The following is a 23,380-nucleotide window of genomic DNA, read 5'->3' as shown; positions in this document are numbered from 1 at the left end:
AAAACAGTTCCACATCTGCGTCCTGGCTGTTCAGGGGTTTTTACCCAGGTCTCATCGGCAGGAGGTAAGTGCGGCCTGCCCTCGCTTGTTCTCTCGCTGCACTGCAGCTGCATCTAAACGCCCCATACCTCTTCTGAACCTCCAGGAAGAAAGAATCGGTCCTTTTCATCTGCAGTTCGTATATGGCTCGAAGAATGTGCAGAGGGGCGTTGAGGGCATCATGAGCCATCTGAAGGCCATGGGGAGCAAGTAGAAGAGGGACAGTTTAAAGTGTTTCAACATTTTATTGATAATCTGAACCCAAAAGTGATAAAATGATGAATTTCTAAAGTTACTACAGGATATAACTGAAGAACATCATACTGGTACTTAAAGCATATGAAATTACAAGCCCTAAAACATAGATTGTAAAATCTGCATTACTGTTATAAATTCAAAGGAATATATGAAACAGGAAACAAAAAAATATTATGCCAACAAAATGCAATACTTTTCGCACTAGTCAGTCATTATGCACCACATGTGCCCATGGTTAGCTAGCTGTGTGTGCTCTTGCACTCAAGCTCGAAAAGTGGCACGTAAATGATATACTTTCAATTTCTTAAAAAACTGTACTTGCTTTTTTGACACCCACCCCATATTCTCTGTTTACTGTTCATATAGTTAGGCCCTTTGAAGTCTAAGCCCTCACCATTTTCACATCATCCTGAGGAAGAGGATTGTCCAGGGAAAGTAAGAGAGTGAGTCTGAGAACTCTAGGGAAGGAGTCTCATGTGGGGGCTTATGCACGGGCCTGGAAATTACATGCAAAATTTTACGTGCGTGTTTGAATGTGTTACTGAATGCAGGTAACAATCTAAAGTATTTGGGTCTGTGACCCCAGAAACATTAAGAACTCCTGTTGATAGGGTTTTTCCATTCTTCTGGCCCAGTTCTGCACAATACAGATTGAGCCGTCAGGAAGCAAATTCCCAGTACATCAGACTGAAGCATTTTCATGTGGAGGCTAACACACAGCCCAAGCCAAAGAGAATCCATCCCTTGGAGCCCCTGTCTCCACTCACACCATGGCCCCAGAACATACCAAGAAACAAATTCTGGTGGGCTCATCCAGGCTTTCAAGAGGGTCTGACTTTCTCTGCTCTGGTTCACTAGGGCTGCGGACCGGCCGTCCCACCTCCTCCTCCTGAGCCCCTCGTTCATCCAGCTCCAGGTCGCCCTGCTCGGCCAAAGCGCTGATCTCCTTCTTTGAGGAGTACAGCATGATTGACAAAATCTACACAGAAAGAACATCAGGCAGGGCAAGAATATGAGTGTTTGGTGGGTGAGAAGATTACACAGGTCTTTCATCCTCAAAGGGTAGAAAATATTTGATTTAACTTTTTAAAAGATATCAGAATTCACAAAAAGTAAAATGAGTAAAGAAACATGAAAACATGTTCAAAGAAATGTTAACTAAAACTATAAGTGGTCTTTGTGATTATTAACTTTGCCACTGATAGCATCCTTTTAGAATGAATTTTGGTGAAATGTGAAGAGCTATGAAAATGTTCATAACCTTTAACTCAGTAACTCATCTTTTTAGGAATAATGTAAAAAAGATAAAAAGTTACATTCACTATATGGTTGATAAAGTAATAATGGCAAAAAATTGAAATCCACCTTCATGTACCATATATAGCCATTAAAAATGGTGATTATGCAAATGAGCAACTTAGAAAAATGGCCATTATATCATTTCAATTTATTTGAACGCCATTCTTACTGTGCAACCTAAATCTATATATGTAATACAGACACAGAACAAAAAAATTAGAATAAGGAAATAAATGAAACACGAATGGTAGCTGCACTGCAGGGGATGAAATTTGGAGTTTTTCTTTATTTTCTATTTTCCAATTTTTCTGCAATGTAGTTCTATTATTTGAATAACAAAAGCAATTGAATTTAAAATACTACCTCAGAACAAGAGCTCAAATGCTCCCCCTTTTTATGTTTCATACCCATTAGTATGTTTCAGTATATTTTCCTAAAACCTAACCAAATCCTTATGGCAACAGAGAGCTATTTCTTCATGGCCAGGCCTCTGCGTGTGTGACTGTGAATGGCCGGATGCCCACCCCCCACACATCAGCAGTGTTTCCTGGACCTGAGGGTGGCACCTGGTACAGAAACCCTACAGGGAAACACAGTAATTTCATTAAGGAAAATCTAAAGCCTACAGGGAATAAAATAAAATGAAAATTACTGACTTAAGTCCTACATGAAATTAACATTAAGAGAGGACAAATTCTGAAACTCATTTTAGTTCAAAGGAACTTTAAAGGGAAATAATTGTTCAAGGGCACACTTCATTATATGATATAATAGTCAACCATGTGTTTCCATAAACTACTTTTCTCTTCCAATGTTCTTTGAACAATCATCAAATTCATTTTCCCTGACAGGGGAGGACAGCTATTATAATCTCTATTTCTAAAAGGGGAGACACATTTAAGACACAGTTTTAATGACTGTGCAGAATGGCAGTGCACAGGGCAGAACCAGCCATAGGAGCTGCTGAGTCTGACTCCCCAGGCAGCAGGAGCAGGAGCCGCCCTCATCCCTTACTTCCAGGTCCCGGAGGAGCCATGTTTTACTGAAGCCCGTCCCTTTGCTGCACTTTTTCACCAGCAGTTTCAGCAAATCAGTCTGAAGGAAGGTAGCATGGGTCTCCTCAAAACCATGAGCCTGCCAAAGAGAAAAAGAACGATTTGCAACTGCTGTAGAGTGAAGAAGGTAAGGGTCACTTGGGGAGAAGCAAGCCTCTTTCAGAGTCCAGCTTACCTTCTAGTGAAAATTCCAGAGTCCGCCGGAAGGATGAAACTCTGAACCTTAGCTATAACCTAAGTCTGTTCATTCACGAATTCATTCATTCAACAGATATTTCTGAAGCCTAGTATATTCTATGTGCTAAGTCCTATGTTAAGAACAGAAGTTTTATGTCCCTCTCCTGATCTCTACGTTTCAACAGCTTCCCACTGCTCTTTAGGCTAAACTCAAAGTCCCTGACCATGCTGAGAGGGCCTAGGCTCCACCTGCTCCTGCGGTCTCATCTCCCTCTTCTGCACTGTCTGGAAGCCCTGGAGGTTGTTCCTTTTGCTCCCTGACCCCATGCCTGTTCCTGGGCCTGGAGTTTGCTGCCCTCCCGGTATGTGATGCTCTGCCCAGAGTCCTTACCTATCAACTTAAATTTCACCTTCTTAGAAAGGCTTTTTCTGACTCATGGCTCTTTGTTATCTCTTGCAATTTTATAGACTGTAAGCCCCATGAAAGCAGGGACCTTCTTTCTAGATCAATGACGTACTCAGTCCATCTAGCACTTGGTGCTTGCTCAACAAATATTTCTGAAATAAAGGATTCAAAGACAAAAATGGTCTCTGCCCTCAGGGAGATTATTTTCTCCTTCCTACTATAATGCAAACAACTAAAATGACAGCACATTGTATTAAATTTCATGAAATCAACAAACAGCAGATATATGGTCTTAATCCTAAAATTACAGACTCTCAGGGCTGGGCCAGAGCTGAAATGTCAGCTAGTCCAGTCTCCCCCGTGGTGCTTGAGTCCTTCTGTGGCGTCCTCACCAGTGCTGCCAAAGTCAAGGAGCTTACAAACCTTTCACATGAAGTCCTTCTTTCATGGCTAGTGCTGTTGGGAAGAGCATCTTAAAAGTGGTCCCTTCCTCCCCATCAATGCTCCTCAGGGAGCAGAAGAACCACGTGCCTCTCAAGTCAAGGCTTCTCATCTCCATGCCAATTATCACCCAGCTCTTGTCTGCTTCTTCCTACCCCCAGCTGTCGCACCTATTCCTCAAAGATCCCATAAGATGCCAGCCCCCTTTATTCTTCCTTTCATCTTATCCTACAATGAACCAGAAGGAGCTGTGGTTCAAAGTGATCAGTCTATTTTTCTTCTCATCTTCCAAGGTTATGTGCCCATTAGGCAGTAGTACCTGGTTCCATGAAACAGTACTGAAAAAATACACAAAACCAATTATTGAGAAAATTCTGGTTCTTCCTTAAAGTTACTCTAGTGCAAGACCCCAACCGTTTCTAAAAATAATCAAGAACCTATTGTTAACCAGCCATTGAAATTAGATGGCATCTCCTCCTAGTTAATGCCCTGCATGTGTTAAAACCTCAGCCAGATTTATTAGCAAATGGAAGATACCCAACATTACCTTTAGAGTTTTATATAATCCTTTGAGGGCTAGGGACAGGACCCAAGTTGCTTCCACTGCCTCGGAACACTGGCTGTCCATACTGGTTTGAAGGAGGTGACTGGCAATAAAGGCAAAGTGCTGGGAGTACTGACTCAACTGGGCTTGAGAGTCACTGCATTCCTGCCCTCCTCCTTTCTGGATCAGCTGGTAGTCCTTCACTGCAGGGTGATGTCAAGCAGGAAAAGAGAGGCACAAAAAGTACAGTTAATTCTTCCTGCAATTAAGTTTCTTCCCTAGTAATGTGCCTTACTGAAGCAAACACTGCAGACCTAAAACACAAATCTCCCTGGCTTCAAACATAGCCATTATATTTAAGCACAGCTTGCAGGTGAGCACAAAAATGGTACTGGATGGAACATCTATCCACTAAACAACTGAGAGAGGTAATTAATTTTCCTACTACTATGTACAAACAGGCTGTCTCCAGAGTTGTTAAAGGAAGCTGTTAGATATAACACACAGGAGAGACTTCCGCTTCCAAATAAAACTGAGTAAGAGGGATTGGATTTACCCTTGCCTACCTTAAACAAGCAAAACACTGAAAAAATATGTGAGACAATGGTTTTCAGACAATGGGTAATAGGTGGTACAGGACCTATGCTCCCTGAGAGAAAGGCCATAAGCCATGGGACTCCTCCAATGGCCCTGGCTAGCCTGGACATTTCCAAGCTGCAGAGCAGGGAGTGGAAATGGTCGAGCAGAGTCCCGCAATTTCAATGAACTGAGAAGGCAGAGGCCAGAGTTAAGGAAAGTCAAGGCAACTGGAATTTATGGAGCAGAATATCATCGAGAAGGGAGATGCATGGAGAAAGAGAGGGTGTGGGAGACCTTTCAAGATATCCACAGAGGCTCCTCATGAGTGTTTGGCTGAGGATTGATCTGTATAAACATGAAAGGAAACTATCTAGATAGGAAACTACCTATTTCTGGGACAGAACTACCAAAAAAACAGCAGGCAGAACAATTCTTGGAGCTCACACAGTGCTGGAAATATTTTGTCTTCTTGCCAGTTAGAGTGCAAGTTTCTTAGTGGGGAGCAAAAAAACTATATGAAGACATGATGGTCAAAATTTTTCCAAATTTGATGAAAACTATAAACCCACAGATGCAGGAGCTCAATAAATCCCCAAGAAGACACATAAAGAAAATCATGCCAAGGGACATCATTACCAAAATGCTAAAAACCAGTGATTATGAGATAAATCTTAAAAACAGCCAGAGAAAAAAGACATTATGAAGAGTAACAGAAAATGACAGCAGACTTCACGGCAGAAACTATGCAAGCCAAAAGAAAATGCATCAGTATCTTTAAACTATTCAAAGAAAAAAACTCTTTTAACCTACTCAGAAAAATTACCTCTCAAAGAGGTAGTCAAAATAAATATTTCTTTGCTTTGCTAGGACAAACCAAAATGGAGATTTTGTAGCAGCAAAGCTGTACTACAAGAAAAGTTAAGGGAAGTTTTTCAGGCCAAAGAAAAATGATACTAGACAGAGATCTGAACATTCACAAAGGAATGAAGAGCCATAGAAATGTATTGGTACATGTGTGGCCAAACATAAAAGGTATCGTTTTCTTTTTCTTAAGTTTCTTTTAAAATATATGACTCTTTAAAACAATAATGAAATAATGTATTATGTGGTTCATATTATATAAGAGTAAAATGTGTGACAACAAGAGCACAAAGGATGTGGGAATAGAAATATAAAACTATAATGTTTTTTCACTATATGTGAAGTGGTACAATATTATTTGAGGATAGACTGTGATACACTGAAGATGTCTATTATAAACCCTAAGGCAACCACTAAAAAATTATTTGAAGGTAAACTATTGTTAACCCTAGAGCAACCACTAAAAAATCAAAGAGATACAGTTTAAATGCCAATAGTGGAGATAAAATGGAATCACTAAAAACAAAATCAAAAAAACAATTCAATCCAAAACAAGGCAGGGGAAGAAGAGGGAAAAAAAAAGAACAGATGAGAAAGGTAAAAAACAAGCAAGAAGACAGTAGATGTAAACTCAACCACTGCATTAAATGTAAATTGCCTAAACACCTCAATTAAAAGGCAGGGATTGTCAGATTGGATTTTAAAGAAGACTTTACTATGTGCTTTCTATATGAAATCTACTTTAAATGTAAAAGCACATGCAGGTTAAAGTGTTTGCAGGGGAAAACACACACCATGCAAATGTGAGTAATAAAAAAAGAAAGAGCTAGAGAGGCTACATAAATATTAGAGTAGATTTTGGAACAAGGATATTGCCAGATATAGAAAGGGACATTTCCTAATGAAATGAGAAACAGACATACACAATTACAGTTGGAGATGTCAACATTCCTCCCTTAGTAATTGTTAGAACAAATAGAAAATCAGTAAGACCATAAAAGACTTGAACAACACTTGACCTAAATGATACCTACAGGACACTCCAACACCACCGTGTAGCATCTTCTTCGAGTGCACATGGAACCATATTCAAAACAGACCAAAAAACAAGTTGCCATAACCTTAATCGGATTGAAGCCATCCAAAGTATGTTCTCTACCACAAGGATAAACTTAAAATCAGTAACAGAAAGATATCTGGAATACCCTCAAATATTTGGAAATTAAACAATAAAACTTTTAAATAATCTACAGAACAATGAAAAAATAACAGAAGATAAAATGAAAATATTCTGATCTGAATAAAAACAATAATGTAACATATAAAAAAATTATAGATGTAGTTAAAGTCAAACCTAGGGAGAAATTCATAGTATTAAAATGCTTCTATCAACAAAGAAGATCTCAAATCAGTGATTTAGACTTCCACCTTAAACTAGAAAAAGAAAAAAGATGAAATTAAACCGAAAGCAAGAAGAAATAAGAAGTTAATAATGATAAAGATATCAACCAATGGAACAGAAAACAGAGAAATAACAGAAAAAAATCAATGAAACCAAAAGCTAGTCCTTCGAAAAGATCAAGTAAATTGATAAATCTCTGGCTAGACAGTCTAGGAACCAAAAAAGGAAAGTGACAAATTACCAAAATCAGGAATGAGAGAAGGCAGCTAATACCCCATGGCAGGTTGAGAGAAATTAAAGATGTAAATTTTATAAGACCTAAATTTATTCCCTACATAAATGGAGAGATATACCATGCTCATGGGTCAAAAGACTCAATATGGTAAGATGTCAGTTCTCCCTAAATACATCCATATATTCAATGTGATGCCAATGAAAACCCCAGCAGGTTCTTTAATAGAAACCAACAAGCTTATCCTAAAATTTATACAGGAAGGCAAAAGAACTAGACTAGCCAAAATAATTCTGGCAAAGAGTAACAAAGTTGGAGGATCTGATTTCAAGACTTAGTATAAATCTATAATAGTCAAGACAATGTGGTATTTGAATACGGACAGATACATAGCTTAATGGAACATAACAGAATCCATACAAGACACACATATACGTGGGTGAAGTAATTTTCAACAAAGGTGCCAAGATAATTTAATGGAGGAAAAATGGTCTGTTCAACAGATAGTCCTGGAACAACTGGATATTCATATGAATAAAAAAGAACCTGACTTTTACCTCACACCATATACAAAAATAGCACAATGTCTAATGCTGAAGTGAATGACAGAGCAAATTATTTCAGGAGCAGAACTGGGCACGTAATTGTTAGATACTACAGATTGTTTGGGATTGAGCAAATCAAGTCAAAAGGGCACTTACAATGGACTTTTTCACTGTTTTATTTGATTAAACAAAATGGAAAGTGACATGAACGCCAATGCAATTACTCAAAGTTATTTTACATTCACGTAGCCATCTGACTCCATAATATGTTATTCTAATTACCCATTAGAAAACAAATGATACTGGCAAATTGAAAAATTAAATGTTCAAAAACTAAACATCTGGCCAACCAAAAACCAAGACATTTATAAAGTAACAGCACGGAAAGGGCCTTCAAATTTATCCCAATTCAACCACACCATTTCAGAGATTAGGGTAAAGAAGCTCAGGGAGCTATGACTTGTTTTTTTAAAAAAATCACATGCAGGGGCAAGAACCAAGTTATCTTCATTGATTTTAGGGTAACAGAGATTAAGACAACTTTCTTCCATTCTTAAGAAAAAATAACTATGCTTGGAACCTGTTTTCCTTTTCCGGGTTTTAACATCGACGATCACAGCCCTGTTCTTCTCAGTGAAGTGCTTCAAGATGATCACATTATGTGGTTCGTTGGCATTATCCATATAAACACAGCGGGTGCCCACACAGAGGACCTAGAACATGATTAGGAGAGACAGAAAAGGCCACTCAACAGTACATAGAGACAGGAAAGCGCTCTTAATTAGACACAAGCCCAGTCCCTTTTGCTCATGCCCCTGACTGCAAAGAGCACTCGAAGATAAGGATCTTCTCATATCTTAAGTCCAGAGCCTGGGAGAGGCCTGGCACAGAACGAGCTAAAGGGCCTGATGGTTGAAGCCATGTTTTTACAGTTCTCTCTCTTTGTGCCAACCAGCAGAGAGAAATGAAGATTACAAAAGAGATGAAGAGGAATGCCAAAGTGAAAAAAAAATTGGGTTTTAAGTTTCTTGTAATTTTATATATTATAGTTATCAATTATTCAAAGCCAATTAATAAAATGAATCAAATTTTATTAGTAATAATAAAATGAATTAAATGGCTATATTATTGAAAATGCAAGTTGAAACAAAGCATCTCATAATCTTGAAAATACACAAATACTATAAATACAAATCACATAAGCAAAGAAAAAAAACCTTCCAGAGACATGTGCTATTAAGACTTTGACATGTGTGATAAGAATCAGAAGAGGTGGCCAGGCCTTCAAAGTGAGGTACCTGGGGGAAGCCGACCAGCACGAGTAGGGTGAAAATGTTGGTGTGCTTCAGCTGGAAAGGCAACTGCTTGATGCAGTGGTCTGTGAAGGAAGCCATGACATCACGCCACAGGGGGGCACTGTTGAGGGACCGCAGGATCTCTGCCATGGAGCACGCCCAGTCCAGGCCCACGCGGCTGGAAGGCAAGAGCTCCATTAGTGCAGTTCACAGGCTCCAAACTCAGTTCATCAGAGCAGACCCAAAGCACACCCAAAAGCATGCCCAAAAGCCATTCATTTATGAGTTTACAAGCTACTAGGATGCTTTTCATATAACGGTAAGTGGGAAAACAAAATCAAGATCTGTTACTTACATACTCTCTCTACAGCTGTTTTTAAAAATCTCTATAAAAAGTCACACATGGGTGTGCATTGTGCATACTCACATTCACACACAGAAAAAAAGCTCAGAACTAAATATATTAAGAAAGCACTCAACACATTCATACAATATAAGCCAGGGTGAATTTTTCCTTCATTTCTGTTTTCTAAATTTGTTATTGTGATGATGTTACTTTTATAATAAAAGTAGATCTATTTTCTTCAACCCCAAAGCCTACACTTATTGCTCTCAGGAAAAAACAAACCAGAATATACATCATCAGAAAGATGAATCAACAGACAGCACCTAGACTACACAGCTGTTTTAAGCACATGTCAGTTGACAGTATTGCTAATAAAACTAATTCTAGTCTCACAAAAGATTCCTCAACAACAGCACTGAAGCACACTGATACTAATCAACAGACAGACCACTGACTAAAGAAAAGAACACCAAGGCAGGGTAGGGCAGAATGACTACCTGTCCAGACACACAGCTCCCAGGCTAAAGAGCAGATGGGTGGTCTTCCAGCCATCTGGCACAACGGAGCTGTCCCCTGCCGCAAACAGGTTGTGTTTGGCTGAGAGGACCTTGATCACTGCAGCATCTACCTCTGCTGGTAAAAGGCGGACGATTAACTGGCCGAGAAGACCCAGGGTGAGGTGGTAGGTTTCATTCAGGTGGCCTGCGTTTGAGATGACAACCTGAAACATGAGTGGGAGGACGTGCTCCTGGTCTATCAGGGGAACTGTGGGATCCTGCCAAGAGAGGGAGAAAGATCTGTTTAATATAAATCCATGTACTCAGACCAACTCTATACTCCAGTTCCTCCATAAATTATTTACAACTGACCTGGAGTCAAAGGAATTATGCAGTGTCTTTCATAAATGGCTTATGTGTGATCAACTGTAAAATAAACATTTTCAGGTATCATTTTATAATCCTACTTGTAATTTATAATCCTGTCCTCAAAGACATACAGACGACTGCTACTAATAGTTGTTTTCAGTATATGGCTTTCCCAACATTTTTTTCTATGCATACCATCATCCCTCTTTTAATTTTTTATATTTTTTCAATAAATTTTGTTCAACCTGCATGAAGCATATTGTCATAATTCGTAATGATGCTGTACTTGAGCTCTTCTGAAAAAAAGGGCTTGCCTTTAAAGAATTTATGTTATTGAAGTATAGTTGACATACAATATTACATTGGTTTCAGGTGTACAACATAGTGATTCAACAACTTATGCCTTACAAAATGCTTACCATCCCAGTGTAGCTACCATCTGTCACCATACAAAGGTACTAAAGAATTAATGACTATATTCCCTATGCTGTACTTTTCATCCCTGTGACTTACTTATTTTATAACTGGAAGTACCTCTTTATCCCCTTCAACTATTTTACTCATCCCCAACCTATTTTACTTCCCCAGTGGCAACCACCAGTTCTCTGTATTTATGAATCTTCATCTGTTTATTTGTTCATTTGTTTTGTTTTTTTAGATTCCACATGTAAGTGGAATCATGGTATTTGGCTTTCTGTGTGACTTATTTCATTTAGCATAATACCCTCTAAGTCCATCCATGTTGTTGCAAATGGCAAGACTTCATTCTTTTTTATGTCTAAGTAATATTCCATTGTGTGTGTGTGTGTATATATATATATATATATATATACCATGTCTTCTTTATCCATTCATCTATCAATGGACACTTAGGTTGCTTCCATATTTTGGCAATTGTAAATAATGCTGCAGTGAAAGTAGGGGTGCATATATCTTTTTGAATTAATATTTTCATTTTGAGTAAATATCCAGAATAGAATTACTAGGTCCTATCACTATTTATGTTTTTAATTTTTGAAAAACCTCCATTCTGCTTTCCATAGTGGCTATACCAATTTACATTTCTTCCAATAGTGCCTGAAGGTTCCCTGTACTCCACATCCTCACTAACACTTGTCATTTTTGTCTTTTTGATACTAGGTATCTCAATGCGGTTTTGATTTGCATTTTACTGATGATTAGTGATGTTGAGCCTTTTCATGTGCCTGTTGGCCATCTGTACGTCTTTGGAAAAATATTCAGTTTCTCTGCCTATTTTTAAACTGGATTTTTTTTGGTGTTGTTATATGAGTCTATATATATTTTGGATATTAACCCCTTATCAAATATATCATTTGCAGATATATTCTCCCATTCAGAACATTGCCTTTTCATTTTGTTGATGGTTTCTTCATGGTGCAGAAGCATTTAAGTCTGATGGAGTCCCACTTTTAATTTTGCGTTTCTTTCCCTAGCATGGGGAGACATAACCCCAAAAAAACTATAAATGCTGATGTTCAAGAGTTTACTGTTTAAAAGATTATATAGCAAAACCAATACTTCAAAAAAAATATTAAAAATAGAATATCAGCATCTGCAAAAAAATTAATCATGTTGGTATATTCACAATGAATACTATCCTAATAAAATTTGTAAAAATTGAAAAAAGTGAGTTTACTGCTTATGTTTTTTTCAGAAGTTTTATGGTTTCAAATTCTGAGTTTATTTTTGGGTATGATGTAAGAAAGAGATCAATTTTTCCCAGCACCATTTATTAAAGAGACTGTCCTTTCTACATTGTGTGAGCTTGCCTTCTTTGTCATAGATAAACTGACCATATATGTGTGGTTTTATTTCTGGGCTCTCTGTTCTGTTCCATCAATTGATGTGTTCTATTTTTTTGTGCCAGTACCATACTGTTTTGATCACTATAACTTTGTAGTATAGTTTTAAATCAGGGTGTGTGATACTGCCAGCTTTGTTCTTCTCAAAGTTGCTTGGCTATTCATTTTTTTGGGTCCCTGCAAATTTTAGGATTATTCATTCTAGTAACACCATCCCTCTTTAAAAAAGAAAATGACATTTGTCTCTTACCAACATTAAGGGAGGTAGCATGGCTGCTAGTAATCCCAAAATCCTCTTTTGGGAGCACTCAGCAAACACTTGCTCTGGGCTTGGAATAACTGCTTTTTCCTCAATGGGCTTCTGAGATGATGCTTCTGAACTGTCAGCATCTGAGTTGTAAAACACCAAATTTTCAGATTTTACTAGATTCTACATATGTACAAAGAAGCAATTAAAACACTGTACTGTCCCTGTGCCACTACAGAATAATCCTATGACTTTAAAAGCCTATTGCTGAACACACCTTGCTCAAGGGGGCCTACCCTAATTACCTATTTAAATGTACGGCCTGCCCTCCCATCTCTCCCACTCCCTCTGCACTCCCCAATCCCCTGACCCTGCTCTTTTGTACTCATGACATTTAGTGACCTTCTATCATTGTTATTTATTGTTTATTGTCTGTCTTCCCTTCTACATTTTTGTTTTTTTCAGTGATATATCACAAGCACCTAGAAATGTTTCTGGAGCATAATGGGTAACCAATATACACTTGATGAATGAGTAAACTGTATGTTAACCAGGATGCTGATCCTCAGTGCAGTCAGACCAGAGTGGATTTTGATGATCTGGACTGACACAGACTGTCGGACTGTTTTCTGGAACTTAGAATTACACGCATTGCAGAGATGGTCATCAAACCCTTCGGAGAGCTGGCTCCACAGGGCAGGGTGCCCGATGCTTAACCTAACCTCCACCACAGAGTGGACACATGGGAAAGAGCCTGCCTTCCTGGGCTGCCTAAGGAGGAGGCTGAGGTTTGCTCCAGTCTCTTCAGCCCATAGCACCTCCATCTCCTGGCCCACCAATCTTCCTAAACCCAGCTCTGACCTTGGCTGCTGCTATCCCCAAGCGGGTATCTGGGCCCTCCACAGCAGTGCCAGAGTTCTACCATCCAGCACTCCATGCCATGTCTACACACCCACCAAAGGGACTTCTTCCTGTATTCACCTGGGGGTTTCCCACTCTGGGGCCTCTGCTCATGTTGTTTTGACTTGAATGCCCTTCTCCACAGCAGGTCCTAACACCTACAAGGTCCCCTGCAGCGCTTCCTTTATAAGGTTTTCTGTAGATACAATCTATTCTAGTTAGACACCAATCACTTTTAACCCCTTCTTACACCTCTCTTCTGGACAGAATCACTTTCCACCTCAAATTAGTTACCTGTACCTTTGTCTTAAATCCTCCCAGACAGTAAGCTCCATGAAAGTGGGAGCTTTGGGTCTGTCTATCTGATGTGGTCCCTGTTTCATCTGCAGGCTCTAGCACAGTGCTTGGCACATAGAAGGCACTCAGTAAATTAGGGAATAAGCAAGGCAGGAAAGCAGGCAAAGTGAAGGGAAGATGACTTGCAAAGTGAAGGGAAGATGACTTTCAAAGTGTTATCAACACCATCTGCTACAGAACTGAGAAACCACGCACCCTTGGCAGGCAGCTGACTTCAGTGTGCAACAGACATCTCAAGATGGGTAGGTGTGCATTTTAAAATGCAAGACACCAACAGTCAGTCAGTTTTTACCTGGAAGTCCTGTAGGTGTGCTAGCATCTGCAGGTGAGTCTGAAATCTGAGTCTGACATAAAGGATCCTTCATTAATGATACACCTTCAGCTGCCTTATTTCTCTGCTTGCAATCAAAAGTTCTGACTTCCTTATGAACATCTCTCTTTCCCTGAAAACAAAGTGGTGAGTGTGAAGGAATTAAGGTTTCTTATAACAAAAGTTTACTCATTAATACTATCATTTTTTAAATTAGCCAGTCTTCACAGATTAAAATACTTTTGAATTTCATTAGAAAATGTTCCTCATTTCTGATCAATCTATCCTCTAATTAAGGCAGTAATAATTGCATCACATTCCCCAAACATCTTCCAGATCCCCGGCAGAGCCTGCAGTCACATAAGCAATGGCTCCATTACAAACCTCTAGTACATTCTACATAGCGTTCAGAAGCCAAGCATGGAAAGCTCTTCTCGTGGAAAAAATTTAAAAAGTGTGCATTTCCTTCTAGCACACTAAGCTGATATTTTTGAGAATTCCATTTTGGCATGGAGACTCGGTAAAGGGGTTCCCACTGGAACTAGGAGGGTTTTCTGGGCTCAGGAGTCTGGTGAACTGCCCAGACTGGCAAGGGGACAGACCTCAGCCTGAGTTTACTTAGGAGTTACTCAAAAATCACCTGCACTGTTGTCACAGAGGAGCCACAGAAACTAGGCCACGTTGGAAGTCTTCTGTGCATGGTGGAGGCACCCCAGCTCCAGGAAGTCTGGGAAAGCCAGGACACCCTGCAGCCAAGGTGGAGTACCATACAACTTCACACACTCACAAGGAGATCCTGCTATCTCCCAGGGGCAACTGACTCACCCTCCCCTGCCTGGATACTATAACATCAACAACAATCCTACCTCAACGTTTCCCAAGGAAGGGACCTGGACTGGGAGAGCTACTTACCTTGTTAGAAATGCAGCCTCTGAAAACACCTCTGATACCATACTCTCTGACCATGAGCCCTTAGTGGAAACAATGTAATTCCAAAGTTCTGGCTAATAACTTTAGTCTTGGTCTTTTTCCCTGTTAGCACAGGGCTCCAGAGGGCCATGGCGGTTGCACTGCAGGGCACCCAAGGGGGTCTCATTACTGGCCTGAGGCTGCTGTAGACAGAAGCCCCTAGATGGGGCTTCTGGTTGGAGGTTGGTTTCTTGGTTGTTTAAAATAAAAGGTATCTCTAGTCACTAGAGGGAGGGAAAGAGGGAAGATACCCTTAATAGGGTCTGGGATTGGCTAGAAGCATGTGGGAGTTACAAAAACAAGTGATTTTCACTCAGGGTCCAAATGTGATATGGTCCTCAGGGCCAGCATAGTGGGGACATTCAGGTTCTGTTGTGGGGACAGTGCTGGAAACTGCAGCTTTGTTAGAAGAAGTGACTGAGCCAGAGGTAGGAAGCCCTGGGTGCATCCAGCTGCTGAAGGAAAAGAAACCCCAAAAGTGGGAACACCTCAGGAATTAACATAGTGCCCTGGGAGCCCCTGGGAAAAAGGCTCAGTCTCGTCGCTAGGCAGGGAAGGCCTAAGATAAGCCTGAAGTATCTTTCTAAGCCAAAAATTAAGGAAGTGCTCAAAAAACAGTGGACACATACCAAAAGGACCCAAAAGTCAGCTGGAAGAAACTTTCACAGGCCAAACATAGGACAATTTGAGCATCAAAATAAGGAATGAAACATAACAGATTTCAATTCACTGAATAAAAAAAAAAATCAGGTCCATTCTGATAAAAATAAATGAATAATAAATGAATAAGTAGTACCATCCACAGTGCTTATGGATGGCATAGTATAAGGTGCTGGAAACTCATAGGAAGATAACAATTATTCCCAGACTCAAAGCTGGAGACTGCTGATTTATCCTGCCTCTGGTGATAACGTTCTTTCTGTCTCACCATAATCTGTGGGTGGTTAAGATGCTTGCGAGAGAAGGGCTTTTGTGGTAAAAAATGTCAGCACTTCAGAGAGAGGCTTGAAGATTATGTCGCCTGCCTTGTGCTGGCTCTCTGGGTGAATGAAACTAACAGAATTTCCAAGTTTCTGCCAGCCATCTTTGCTCCTGTCTTCCTCTAAATTACAATTTAAAAAAGGTGTAACCACCAAATGGGATCCTTGAACTAGTTAACATGATAGAGACAGAGGACAGAAACATCAGCAGTTCCTGAGGCAAAGTCAGGGGCAACTTCAGCATCAACTCGAGGTTTGGAGGCGGCGTCACAGAAGCTATGTTGCACTCTTCCACAAAACCATCTTTAATTACTTAATATTGCTATCACAGCTTATGCCTGGATCCAGAAAAACTTCTCTTCTACTTCTAAAAGTATATGTAAACTACTGTGTCTACTTGCTAAATAATAAGCCCTTAGTGTCACCTATTTGTTGGCTGAATATAAAAACAGCTTCACATAGACAGTATTCACCATGGGCCAGGAACTAATCTCTGAAGGTACATCATCTTGTTCAGTCCTTAGAAAAATCACCAGAAGGCAGGTCACAGGAGTAGTTAACACTGATATGGAACTTACTATGAACACTGTTTTAAGCCTTTACATACATTAACTTAATATGCACAATGTATGTAAATCCTCACAGCAACCCTATGGAATAGGCATTATTATTATCACCCCATTTTACAGATGAGAAAAGTGAAGTGAAGAGGCTGTGGTAAGGTGCCCAAGTCTGAGAGAGCAGGGGTCTGAACCCAGGCACTCTGGGTCAAGAGTCTGTACCCTTAACCTCTTGGCTCTTCTCCCTGGCGTGGATGGCTCTCTCTGAGTTCAACCTGTGATGAGCATTGCAAAGAACTGTTATTTACATTGCAGTGCACAAAAGGGCTGGTGTCTGCTGGCTCCTCAGCAACCTGGACAGTTTTCTTCTCTCGCTGCTCCTCTGATGGTCTGGTCGGTACAGTAACTGGTGGGGCCTGATTTTCTGAAGTAGAGTCACCATCTGGCAACATACCAAGAAGAGCTAGAGCTTTAAGACCTACATGGGAAGCAAATAAGAGAATGGTTAATAGTTTTATAACAAAGGTTCTTTCCTACAAATGCCATAAATCACTTTTCTACTGAATGGAAACAGATGGCTGAGTTCTCTCCAAACCAAACCAAAGAGTACTCAGTACAAACATCCCTGGCTAACCAAATCTATTGAGCTCTTGATTGCAGACACCAAAGTTTAGATAGTGAGGGATACCTGTACTTTATTAAAATAGAAGACAAAAGAAACAGTACCACTGTCTAGAAAATCATGAACATTAACATTTTATAGTAGCCCACAGAACTATATTTCTAAATCCCACTGGCAAATAGATAACCAAAGAGCTCTGAAACACTGCTATTACCTGCCTGCTACCTAATAGCAGTCTGATTTCCCTAATGTTTACTAGAATGGAGAGTCCACTATTCTGAAAGGAATTTAAATGTCTCAGAAGTTTAACATTCATGTTTGTTCCTCCATAGCACCCCTCAGTAAAGTTAAAATCATTTAGATATATTATTAGTCAAACTATTTTAGTTATAAAAAGCTCTCGTCTAGAACATTGTTGCGTGTTAGCAGATTTGCACTCTAGGTTAAAAAATGTACCACTTTGGCAAAGTTAAGACTGATAGATTCAAATAGTAAAATACTTCATTCCACAGAATTCAAGAGTTTAAATTATTTTTTTTTACACCTTCATAAACTTATTTTAGAGAAATTATATGATACTTTAATGCCACCATTTCTTTCAAACGCACTGGGAATTTACAATGAAGCTCCATACGTGGGTAGCACCCCTTATGGACACCTGGATGTTGTTGTACGCAAGCTGAACACAGTCGCAGACTTCTGCTGGGGCTTTTCCTTCACACATAGCTGAGGGTTGGGTTTCACTCATGAGGAACAATTACCTTTTCCCTGGTGAGCCTGCATCAGACAGTCCCCCACAAGTTGCATGCACTGGCTTCGCAGAGTGATGGCACTGCCACAGGCCTGGGCATCCAGCTTTTCACCGTCCACATCCTCTGCGCTGGCCAGGTGGGCGCTATAGAGAGCCAGGGCAGCAAAGAGCAGCCAGGCATAGTTGTGGATGTAGGGCTGGATGAGCCTCTGCCGGTCACTGATCCGGATGGTCACCATTGGATGGGCTGTGATACTGTGGGTAGGCAAATGGCTGCAAAGGCAAGACATTTTTAAGGACTACAAGCCTTTGAGAGGCTCCCAAAAGGAGACCAGGGCCTTAGGGGAGTGAGTGCAAGGTCACAACTAGGCATTAGTTACTCCTCGGGCTGTGGTTGTTAAAAACTTAAAGACAGGTATGGGCCCTCTCCCCAGAAATATGAACATACCAATTCAGGACTTCACAACCCACACCCCCAACAGAAGTCTAACTATGGAATCCAGGTGAAATAAAAAACCCTTACTGTGAAATTTTGCAGGGTGTGGTAATGGCAATTTTGATGATGCAAGAAAATGCCCATAATTTTTAGAGATGGATATGACATATGTAGGAAGGAAATGATTTAAGGTCTGTAATTTGCTTTAAAATACTTTTTAAACAAAGAAAAAAAAAAAAAGGAATAAGCTAATAGCACATAGCAAAATCTTCCCAATTGCTGAACCTGGGTATGTGGGGATTCACTGCACTAGTCTCTTTACTGTGGGTATGTTTGAAATCTCTTCATAATGAAAAGCGTTTTATTATTTTAAAATATCAGAAGACTACAGGAAGAAAACATTATAAGTGAGAGGTCATCTGAGACATACCCATAGGAATATTTCTTTGCCGCATAACATCCATAGCAAAGATCAAAGTCATCACACACATTGCAATTCATCCTCCGGCCTATGATCAAACCCTGGCAGTGGTCACAGGTAAACTCCATGTTGACCATTTCATGGTCATCTCCGTGGCCCTCCGGCTTTACCCCACCTGGGGAAAAACAGCCACATGAAGTGAATTGGGCAAAGGGCTCTTAGAGGGCAGGTTTCCAAACCCAGACCAACCCTAGGAGCTGGGCTGTTTCCAATTTATTGCTCAGGACATCAGGGGCCACAGGCATCTTCTGGACACCAAGCTATTCTGCCCAGCGGCTCTGAGCACATGAACGACCCTCTCGGCACAGGACTTCTTAGTGATGGTTTTGTGGATTGCAGCATCCCCTACCCCCAACCCCACCAGCCCAGCCTTTTCAAGCAAAGTCTGATCAAATTCTCATTAAGACCAATGTTTGGCAGCAACAACTCCACCTGCCAATTTGTGAGCTGCCTCCTGTGACCCCTCCTCTGTCAACTATAAACCATCTATTGTGTGTTCCTGTTAAGAAGCACTGAGGAGTGATCAGGTTTTTGCTCTTATTTCTTTATTCCAGGATCACAGATGAAAACAGACCACAAGCGCAGCCCCAGTGAGTGAGAAAGGATGTTAGTTCTGAAAAAGACTTACTGCTCTGGTTTGCTTCCCACTAAAGACCAGTGGGTCTCCTGTCATAGACCCTGCTCATTGCTCCTCCCATCGGACCCACTCTGCTCCCACTGCTACAAACCCAGTGCAATCACTAATCCCCTTGTCACTGCTGTGACCGATTTCCTAAGGAAAGTTATACCAACAGAACTACCTTCCTCTAGCCTGGCTCTGATCATGTTGATATACTGCTTGAAAAACCTTCCCCATTGTCTGCAGGCTCATTTAAATTCCTTAGCCTAGTAGCTCAGGGTCCCAAAGCCTGGGGCCCACCTGTCTCAATCCACCATTCAGCTGGATGAATACTTATGAGCATCCATCTAAACATACTACAGACTCTTGCTCCTCTGTCCCTGGATTTTGCTCTGCTTCGATGGGTGATGCATTCTCCAATATTAACGTCACATTATCCAATTCTCACTTTATTCAAATACCAAATTACACCCTACCTCCTCCATAAGCCTTGCCTGCAACAGTGATTGCTACTACTTCTGCACTGTTCCAGAATGATCTGAACCGCTCATCTATAACTCAGCCTGAACACTCTTGTCCTGAAACACACATTTTTGTGGTTTTGTCAAGTCTCCTGCTGAGACTATAAAGGCATCCAGGGCAGGCGTTGTGTCTTCTTCTACTGGGCCATGCACAGAAAGAGCACTTAACTGCTCACTACCATTGATCTGCTTCACTTCAGCCCCTACAAGTTAAGAATATTATTTAAGAATTTTTTGAAGTCTGCTTTTGTGTGTGTGTGTGTGTATGTGTGTATTTTATTACTTGGAAACATGGCATGAATCAGAGGGAAAAATTATTTCCTGGACACTCAACAGAATGTACACTCATTAATCCTGAGTGTTTATCAAGAGCATACACCCAGCATGATGAAAGGTAAAAGCATGTCAGATAACAGAGCTCTAGAGCTTATCATTCGGTTGGGGAGATAAGTCTCATATCTGCTAACAAGTCAGAGACTACCACTGGCTGGTATTTTTTTTAGTACAATGGGAGTTTTAAGAATGATGAGATCACAGAAAATAGAAAAAAATGATTATGACTTTTGGAATGGAATACTAAGGCCCAGAACTTTACCTAGGAAGCAAGTTTTGCAGAGATCCATGTCACTGCACTGCAGACACCGGTAGCGGTGCCAGGGGGCAATCTCATCACACCCATCACAGGAGATGTCCACATTTAACAGGTCACAATAGCGAGCAATAAACATGTGCATCTGTAAGGTGAAATAGATGCAATTAACCAACAGACTTTCTGGTATGGCCACAATTCATTAATCTATCCATCCTTCAATAGCTACTTAAGATAGATCAGGCATTGTACCAAGTGCTAAGATTAGAAAATGAAGGAGCTTAGTGTTTACTTGGGAATTCCCTCATGACAAGTCTTTGATAGGCAAATTCAGAAGGCTTACAGAACACAGAGAGGGATATCAATGGGTTTTAGGAAGGTCATTAATTTTTTGAATGAGATAATTCCTTAGCTGAGATCTGAGGGGCACATAGATATTAGTTAGGTGGGAGTAAGGGCTGTGGATGTGCCAGATAAAAGCAATAGCAAGTTCTACAGAAGGCAAAGAGAGACCAAGATGACGGCATGAAACTGGCAATAATTCACTATGTAGAATACAGTACAGAAGAGGGGTAACCAGATAAAGTTAGAAAGGTTATACCACAAAAGCGTCTCAAATGCTAGCTTAAGGAGTCACGGACAGTTTTTAACTAAAAGAGTAATGGGATTAGATTTGAGCATTCTAAAAGTTCTTTTGGTTATTGAGTGAAGAATGGATGAAGGAGGGCAAGATTAGTCAGGAGAATGACAGTGACAGAAGCTGTTGAAGTAAACCCATGGCAGATGATAAGGGCTGGACTGAGCAGTGATCACAATGGAGAAAGGTGGGCAGATCTGAGAGGTCTCGAGGAGACAGAGTGAGGAACCCTGGGGACTGACTGGATACGGGGGTCAAAGGGAAGGGTTAACAACAACTTCCAGATTTCTGGCCTGCACACTTGGACAAGGGTAGTGTCACAGATACAGGAAACCCTGCCAAAGATGCAGTGTTTGCTGGCACTTAAAAACACTTTCTGGGGAGATAGTTAGGGTACCATTTTATGAGCAAACAAATTGTTTTACTGGATAGTACCTGCAGGGTACAGTACAGTTTATCTTTACAGCCTGGAAATAAGGGAAATAATTCACTCAGTCAACATACAGTGGTAGATTCAAGTAAGGATGCCAAGTCACCTTAGAACTACAGAATGGCTCCCAGGAAGGTATTAACACATGAGAGAAAAAATCACAAAGGCCAAGTCGGTGTGCTCCATCCAAGCACCACGAAAGTGCTATAGGAGAGTAACTGGCACATAGTAGGCAAACAGTACTAAGAACATTAATGAATCTGAGGCCGCAGGTGCCTGGCACAATGTGATGGTGACAGAGATACAACATGAAGATGGACACAGCAGGCCATCTGAGCCTGATGCCTTTACACAGTTGAATCACGTAACTGATTCCGAGTATATAGCTGCTTCCATCTCACCAGGCAACCTTCTGAAAGAAACATGGCTTCCCACGCTGCTTGCCTACAGGAAGAGAATGTGCTATACCCAAGACACTGGGCCCAGGGCCTACAGCAATTCCCTTTCTCACTGTAAATTAGTAAACTGGCACCTTTCATTATACTTCAGCCTCATGAGCAAATTTTCTGTGAGTCCAGTTCTCTGGGCGGGAGCCACTCTCTGAGTGTGGTCAAGGAAGCACTCGGGGCCCTTCGTGTTAAGGACCAGATTCAGTGGCAGCCCACTCGCTAGGTACTGCTGCCAGCCAGGGCCCTCTCAGGACACAGCCTGCTGGCATGCCACCAGGCAGACTCTCCTCTCCAAACTCTAGCAAATCACTTCAGATTACTCTAGTTGAGAGGTCTTACTTTCCTCTGCTTCTCTGGATCTTCCTGGGCTATTTTTTCATACCAGGCCTCAAACATGCCATCCTGACACTCATCCATCCATTCTGAATTTTGCTTGGCATCAGCAAGCTCATCTTCTTCACTCCATTGGCTGAAAGAAGGACAAAAAGAGAGAAAAGCATGCCTCTCCCAATAATCAAGGAAAGTGCTTTTTAGCAGACTCTGCGCCCTATGGGTCTACTAAATGGGGCATATTTAACTTGAGAGGAAGAAGTTGATTTGGTTTCCAAAGCCCCAGATGCTTGATAGATATATACCAATAAAAAGGCAGACACAGGGCAGACTACAATGGGTGAGGAGTTCAGAGTTTGAAAGGCTGTACCTACACAGCATAATTCCACTCAAAAACCATTTGTGGTGAACCTACTATGTGCTAGGCACTGGAGCCAAATAAAAGGAATTTTTTAAATGTCTGATTTGGACACACTCAGCATACCCTAATGGTATCGACATGAGAAGGTAGTTGGGCGACCCTGGGGCTTCGGCTCTCCCACTGGCTGCCACAGACCTTGACACAGCATTCAGCCTGGTCCTCAGTTTCCTCATTTCAAATAAAGTGTTTCATTTAGCTAATCTCACTGGCTTCTTATAGATGCAAAATTACAATTTCCATAATTCCAGTTTACAGTTTGCCTTAGCAACCACAAATTTAAATACAAAAGGATTTGCTCAATAGCATGTAAAATATTTATCAACCAACAAATACACTTTTGTTCATTCATGCGTTCCAGCAAACTGGCTTTGGGCCACTCATCCTCAGCTGTGGGCTAGGTGCTTGAAGGGACTGGCATTTCCACCCCCGGGACTCTACCAGCAGGCAAAGCTTGGAACGACAAGCGTGCTCCTTGCTCTGTCCCCTCTCCCTGCCAAGAGTGCCCACTGACAGCAGGGCAATGGCTGAGGCCTGGTCAACAAGTTGACACTTTTAGTTCTCTCTCCTTTTCCCAGAATCTCTCTTTTGAGGGAAAGTTGTCAT

General features: G+C 40.9%; 1 protein-coding gene across 5 annotated transcripts in view; it reads right to left on the bottom strand.

Annotated features, from left to right (window-relative positions):
• Positions 1 to 23,380, bottom strand: part of ZZEF1 (zinc finger ZZ-type and EF-hand domain containing 1) — a 111,127-nt gene that overhangs the window by 16,767 nt on the left and 70,980 nt on the right. For 3 of the 5 annotated variants that reach the window (XR_008997192.1, XM_057501014.1, XM_057501015.1), the window contains exons 33-46: positions 22,366 to 22,495; positions 20,517 to 20,655; positions 18,731 to 18,896; positions 17,875 to 18,137; positions 16,800 to 16,969; positions 13,965 to 14,115; positions 12,419 to 12,558; positions 9,977 to 10,254; positions 9,137 to 9,311; positions 8,419 to 8,551; positions 4,223 to 4,422; positions 2,611 to 2,730; positions 1,085 to 1,276; positions 45 to 229 (exon numbers count right to left, since the gene is read on the bottom strand). Coding sequence is in view for 4 of the 5 variants with exons in the window: in XM_057501014.1 (XP_057356997.1) it covers positions 45 to 229; positions 1,085 to 1,276; positions 2,611 to 2,730; positions 4,223 to 4,422; positions 8,419 to 8,551; positions 9,137 to 9,311; positions 9,977 to 10,254; positions 12,419 to 12,558; positions 13,965 to 14,115; positions 16,800 to 16,969; positions 17,875 to 18,137; positions 18,731 to 18,896; positions 20,517 to 20,655; positions 22,366 to 22,495 (2,442 nt within the window). In the remaining variant the exon portion in view is untranslated. The remainder of the gene's footprint in view (positions 1 to 44; positions 230 to 1,084; positions 1,277 to 2,610; positions 2,731 to 4,222; positions 4,423 to 8,418; positions 8,552 to 9,136; positions 9,312 to 9,976; positions 10,255 to 12,418; positions 12,559 to 13,964; positions 14,116 to 16,799; positions 16,970 to 17,874; positions 18,138 to 18,730; positions 18,897 to 20,516; positions 20,656 to 22,365; positions 22,496 to 23,380) is intronic. The other 2 variants (XM_057501016.1, XM_057501017.1) reach the window with 1 other exon arrangement.

The sequence above is a fragment of the Manis pentadactyla genome, chromosome 4 (assembly GCF_030020395.1).
Source record: "Manis pentadactyla isolate mManPen7 chromosome 4, mManPen7.hap1, whole genome shotgun sequence".
In the NCBI taxonomy this organism is placed as follows: Eukaryota; Metazoa; Chordata; class Mammalia; order Pholidota; family Manidae; genus Manis; species Manis pentadactyla.
This window is presented reverse-complemented; position numbering and strand designations above follow the sequence as displayed.